A 6,977-nucleotide genomic window follows, 5' to 3' on the forward strand; every position below is an offset into this window, starting at 1 on the left:
ATTTTGTCCAAATTTGCATGAAAGAAGTGATGAAGGTGGGATTTAAATGCATGCCTGCCAGACTGTAGATGTCATGCTTTTAACCATTAAAGGCAGCAAAAAAGAGGTTTGCTTTTTAACAGTCAGTTACACCCACTATTCCCTTATTCCCTTATATAGAACTCGACATTAAAAGTTTATTTCTTTCTAATGTCCAAGAGTTTATCTCATCAGAAGTGTCATCTATAAAGTGTGTTTTGAATTTATATGCCGAGTCCTTATCTTCTTGATGGCTGCTTTTACTTCTTTATTCCTTAATGTATAAAGAATAGGATTTAAGAGAGATGTGAAAATTGTATAAAACACAGAAAGAATTTTATCTACAAAGTATCTGCTGAAGGGCCATACATAAATAAAGACACATGGGGCAAAGAACAGAGTCACAACGGTGATGTGTGCTGAGAGAGTGGAGAAGGCCTTAGGGGAACCGCTAGCAGCACATGCCTGACTGAGTATATGATGACTGTGTAGGACACAAGCAAGAGGAGGAAACAGACCAGGGACAGGAGGCCGCTGTCAGCAACGACCAGGAGTTGCAGAATGTAGGTGTCCTTGCAGGCAAGTTTGATCACAAGGGGAAGATCACAGAAGAAGCTGTCCACAGCATTGGGACCACAGAAGGGCAAATTCAACATGAAAGCCATTTGACTAGATGAGTGTACAAATCCAACTGTGTAAGAGGTTAACAGTAGCCCAGTGAGCACTCATGGGCTCATGATGGTCAGGTAATGGAGAGGTTTGAAGATGGCAACATACCTGTCTATCGCCATGGCTACAAGCAACATCACCTCACTCCCACCTAGGAGGTGCCTGAAGAACATCTGAGAATAACATCCCCACCAGGAGATGGTCTTCTGTTCTCGGAGGAAATCCGCAATCATTTTAGGGGTAGCAAAAGAAGCCAGGAGCATATCAATACAGGAAAGATTGATAAGCAGAAAATATATTGGTGTGTGAAGGCATGAGTCAAAGGTCACAGTGACCAAGATGAGGAGGTTTCCAAACACAATCCCTACATAGATGGCAGAGAATCCCAGGAGAAGTAAAATCTGAAGATTCTGAGATTTGGAAAGTCACAGAAAAATGAATTCAGATACCACTGAATGGTTAGCCCTTTCCACGTTGTCAACTATATCCCATAAGAATCAACATGCATGAGAAAAATAGGCAGGAAAATTGTGTTTTCAGAAAGGATGGTTCATGCTAATGTTCAATTTTGCTACTTGAGAGAGCACCTGACTTATGAGCACCCACCACTTTTGGGAAATTTTGTTGGTCAGTGACTTCCTAAATGGCCCAGACAAGTATGCCAAGTCTTTGGTCAAGCTCAAGAGTAGATATTTCTGAAAGACAAAATGAAAATGGTACATGAAACCATAATTGCCCTGGTTGTGAACTTGCAATCAGAAGAACTCTAACCAACATTCATTGGGCAACATGGGACAAGTAACTCTTCTTTTGAGGATTGAGTTTCCTCCTCAGTAAAATAAAAACACAGAACTACGTGACACAGAATGCCTCACTGTGCTGAGAGATCTCCATGGACAAGACGATGATTAAGGTGGATTCTGTATTCACAGAATGATATTGAGTTTTTTAACCTGGAAATGAAAATATATACAGAAATCTCAAGAACCATATTTTGAAATAAGTTTTCGTAAAGAACTGTGACTTTAAATCTTAACTTAAATCTGAATCTTTAAAACTTAATTTTAAATCTGAAGGGTAAGCTTTTAGATGCAGAGAAATGCAGCTGGTCTCTTCATTGCTCCTTCCTACATCAGGCCTTCACAGCTCATTCTACTATTAGAGGTGGTCATTGCACACTTTTTAAGAGTCAAACTGTATTTTTAATTTATTCACCCGACATTTAACATTTTTCACAGAAAATGCCTTTTCTAAGGTTTTAGGCAAGGAGTACAAAGGATGGAGAAGGTCCACAGCCAAATATAACTGACTTTACTTCATTTTTAGTGTGTATTCACTCGTTTGTTACAGAGGATCACCAGTCGGCTTTTGCGTGTTTATTTTTCAAAGGTTTCAAATGACCAAATGAGAAAGCTTGAGTCAACTCTTTTATGTTGGTAAAAGAAATAACAGTTCGTTCAGTATAATCACCTAAATTTATTTCATAACGAGCCTTTGCTTATTGCAAACCTTGTTTTTCTGGCTTTGTTTAAAAAGTCACTTTCATCACTAATAGTTCCTAAATTATTTTCTTTAATTACAGGCTTTTTATGAAATTCCTTCCCTAATGAAGTATAGACTTCTTTTTTGTGCTACTATTACTTACCAGAGAGGTGGAAAATACTTTCACGTGAGGGTGCCTTATGTGAAAACCAGGAATAGTCTTGCATTTCCTTTTCCTGTATTTGCATCAATTTCCTGCAATTTATTCTCCCATTATGATTCTTAAAGACAGATCATATGCTGTAAACTCTGTTTCTTGAGACAACCCCATGAGTATATTTATCCAATTAAGGATGCATTTTTTTCCTATATAAACATAGCTTTTGGTCAATTTTCTACTTTGAGAAACTTGGATTGATATAAAGTACTAAATCACATTAAATAGTAAAGTTTTGTGTTTCCATGTCTAAAAAGACTAGTGCCTTTTGGTTTTATATCTAATACTTTAAGGATCCACACTGATGTTTTTTGAAATCTAATTTTGAAACTGCATTTAAAGAGAGCAGGACAGTTTTCAAATATACACCAAGTAATTTATACACATTCTAGCATCTGGAATAGAGCTTGACATTCAAACATCAGTTGAATGAAAGAACAAATGAATGAACTATGTAACATATATTCAGGAACTAGATTAAAATCAATTTAAAATCCACAGAAATTAGGAACTTCAATAATATTTATTTTTAAATATCAAATAGGATGTTGAAGCATTTTTTAACAGATTAGTTGATGTATTTTTCCTTTAATTTACTTAAACAAGTAAAAGTATCTTATACTAATGGATAACATATTTCACATATAACAAAAAAAACATTAACAGTTTAATAGTTTCTTGGATAGTTTCTGAGAAAAATAATATGCATATTAGTATTGTGTGGGGTGTGTGTGTTCTATATGTGTATATTGTGGGTGTTTCTATATGTTTATATTTAAATTATTTTTATTAAGACAATAGTGTTCATGCTATGTGAATAGCTATTTTCCTTGGGCTGGTCAATATGTTAAAAATATGTTCATGTAAACACTTGAAAGTTCATAATTTTTTGTAGCTATCTAGAATTCTGTTTTGTAGATAATGTATTATATAATTCCCCCAGAAAATGGTTTTTTTTTAGAAATTTACCAATACTTATAAAAATTCTGTTTTCATTATAGCATTATCTTCTAAAAAACCTGCAATTATGTAACTATCCTACCAATCCCAGATTCTCCTAGGCATTCATAATCAGCTCCTTATTCACCCTAAAATTCCAAAAGTGCTTTCTAATATTGCAAAAATTCAATTTCTGTTTAAGTAAAAACAAGTTCATGGTTTTCTGCATTCTTCATTCATTTTTTTCCCCTAATCTTACTTGTTTTCTTCTTTTTAGCTAGACAAATTCCTCTGTCTATATAACTAAATCCTTCAGGGCACTTCACAGTCTTTTTTACATAATAAAACCTTCCCTACATATAAAACACATAACAATTTCACTGTATTTATAGTCCATTTCATGTGTTCTACTATTTTCTAGGCATATCATATGTAATAAGTATTAATATTTTGAAATAGAAGGAACACTAGAACAATAGTTAAACATATTGTTCTAACCCTAGGTTTCTTTAATTTCTAGTGTTATAATTCTTTCCCCAAGTCATTTTTACGCTTCTTGAAAATAGACAAATTACTCTCATTCTTTTTGTAATACACATTATGAAGGCCATCAATAGAGCTGTTGATGGAGTGAATGAATGGAAGCAGAAAGATATTTAAAAAGAAAAAGTTAATTTTTTTTAGTAATGCTACCAATGATACATAACTATGTAGATAACTTAATTAAATGCCAGATAATTCTTCTACTTTTTCTTTCTTTATCTTCCTGTAGTGTAACTTGAACTAATCTATGATTTTCCGTTAAGCACATTTTCATATAATAAGTTTTAAACCCTAAACCCTAAATACACACACACACACACACACACACACACACACACACACACACACACACACATACACACACACTCCCTAATAGTGAGGAAGGGGCAGGGGAAGATGGAGAAAAAGGAAACAGTTTGCACTTTCTAAGGGATCATTTGGATTGTCTGCCTGGAATCCTATCTTCCTGCAGAAACAAAGTTTCTTGGTTTTATTTTTACTGGGAAAAAACTAAAATGGCTGAGGATAAAGATATATGAACTTTAAAATTAACATTTTAATTCTAATGCATAGACTAATGGGCAGAAATATAACTGAACTGAGTATTAGAAGTTGAAATTTACTGACAGGAGATGGACTATAATCATCAATATATAAAGAGAAAAAGATAAATTGTGATTGATCATCTAGATGCTTGATCTACAGAGAACAAAATGTCCAGCTACTTGATAACATATGAAAGATTTATTCTTCATTTTAAACTTTAACATTATTTTTTAAATTATTTTAAATTTTGAACTTATTTTTAAAATTCTTTTTAATACTAACACAGAAGAATATGAAAGAAAAGCAAGTATAGCTTAGGTGAGATATGCCAAAAGCCATGCTCTTGTCCTCTTGATATTAATCATTTTAGCTGTTGTGCTTTTTAAAACAGAACAGATAAATGTATGTGTTAGGTCTGGTAGGTTTATAAGCATAAAAGAATAAAAAATTTCTTTGAAGATGAAAGTGAAGATTCCATTCAGCTTATTACTTCTTCTTGAGTGATCACTGTTTAACATGGATTGGAAATACTCTAAAATTTTTCTTAATAATGACATTGACATGATGAAGTTTGACATGTTTATATATCAGATAGAAAATAAAATCACTTGGTGTATCAAAGTGTATTCAACTTAATTATTTAATTTGCCCTATGATGTCACACTTACAATGAAAACATCCTGTATTTGTATGACAATTAGAATGCCTTCTAGAATTCTACAATTATGTCTCACTGATCAGCTTCTAAAGTACTTTACACATTTGATTTTACCTATGAACAGTGTTATCAAAAGCCAGTATTTAGAAATGTTTCTATATTGTTTTAATATATTTTAAAGCCTCCTCCATGACTTACCAGGTCAGACTGCTTCTGAATATTACTTAACTTAGGCCACAGTGAAACCTAGAGAACTTCTCTTTACAAACATAATGGTATCATCCCTAAAGTTACAGCAAATATGAACATTTTCTCTAAAAAATAAGGGATGATAAATATTGGGAGGGTGGTAATAAAGAAGTGATGTATTTTGAGACCTAATAATACCCAACTGATGATCAAATACCAGTGGGAATCATTAAAGATGCCATGTTCTTTTCCCTGAATAACATCAGAAAAAAACTATTTTCTGGGATTGCTTAACTATGGAAATTGGTATGCTTTACTTTTTATGGGCAACAGTTATGAGGAGCAATATAAAACTACTAGCAGGCCTAGGGTATTCTACTATGGGGATTCACTTGAAGAATATTATAAAGGATCAATCACAAAACCATAACTGATATTTACTGTATGTTCACCTCTGGGCTGGCACTCTTTTAAGCACAAGTAGACCTATCAAAACAGAAGAACTGGAGAAGCTCTAGATGGCAGCATAAGTAGGGCAAAGGAAATCTCCTTCCAAAACTATATATATTTTTAAAAATACAACAAATACAACTACTCCTGAAAGAGAGACCAAAAGATACACTACAATAGCCAGGCTACATCTACATCTGCAGGAACTCAGCATCTCATGAAAAGGATAAGCTACAAAGCCATGACCAGGCAGGACCTGAGCACTCCCCACAACCCAGCTCACCAGTGGGAGGAAATGAATCTGAATGGGGAAGGAGTGGAAGAACAGGACTACTAAATAACCAGCCCTAGTAATCTGCACTGGGAGCACAGACACACATTGCATTGTGTACTGGATATTAGAGAAATGAAAAAGTAAAATCTGAGATGAAGACTGCAAGTGGGTCCCCACAGCCGGCTCCCTTGGGAAAAAAGAAAAGTGGGCACTTTTTAAAAGGCTTACAGGGACAAGAGCTTAACAGCTGGACAAAATCGTCCCAGCACACTCACCCAGCCGGCTGGGAATCTTAAGGAATCTTCAGGTGCCCTAACCTCCTGGGAGGTAACACAGCCCCAAAGCCTCTCAGGGCCTTAAGCAGCCTTCCATTCATTTCCCTGGCTGGTGCTGCAAGCAAACTGGCTGACCAGACACAGCTGCGGAACAGCCAGAGAACAGCCCTGCCCACAGCAACCACAAGAGTGTTCTCTAAGCATGCAACTAACCAGGACGGACCAGGAGTCTGCTGCTGGTGCGCAGCTGCCCAGCACAGACAAAGGAAGCTGGAGAAAGGTCAGGAAGGCATTAAGGGGCACCATTCTCGCAGGAGAACATACCCGGCACTTTGGCAACCCCCCGCAGGGCCCTAAGCTATCCAGAGGGCCGCTACACCCAAGGCAACTCAGGAGATTATCCAAGAGACTGCTCCTGGTGTGCAGGTAAATGGCACAGGCAGCGGAAGCTAGAACAAAGTCTGGAAGGCATGAAGGGGAGCTGTTCTCACAGGAGAATACACCCAGCACATCTGCGACCCCCAGCAGGGCTCTAGAGAGGATGGAAGACCACAGATCGCCCAACACAAGGGACCCAAGGAGGAAAACACCAAGACAGATAATGATTAAAATGTCAAAGATCAAAGACAAGGACAGAGTAATAAAGGCAGACAGAGAAAAAAGATCACCTACAAAGGAAAACCCGTCAGGCTATCATCAGACTTCTCAACAGAAACC

The 6,977-nt window shown here is 36.1% G+C and overlaps 1 protein-coding gene across 1 annotated transcript; it reads right to left on the reverse strand.

Annotated features, from left to right (window-relative positions):
- Positions 1-222: 222 nt before the first annotated feature.
- On the reverse strand, positions 223-4,932 carry LOC108400276 (olfactory receptor 4K13-like). The gene is given in 3 exon segments (XM_073241705.1): positions 223-479; positions 482-1,168; positions 4,905-4,932. Coding segments are annotated over 3 exon segments (972 nt in total).
- Between the last annotated feature and the right edge of the window lie 2,045 nt (positions 4,933-6,977).

This window comes from Manis javanica, chromosome 8 (assembly GCF_040802235.1).
Source record: "Manis javanica isolate MJ-LG chromosome 8, MJ_LKY, whole genome shotgun sequence".
Lineage (NCBI taxonomy): Eukaryota > Metazoa > Chordata > Mammalia > Pholidota > Manidae > Manis > Manis javanica.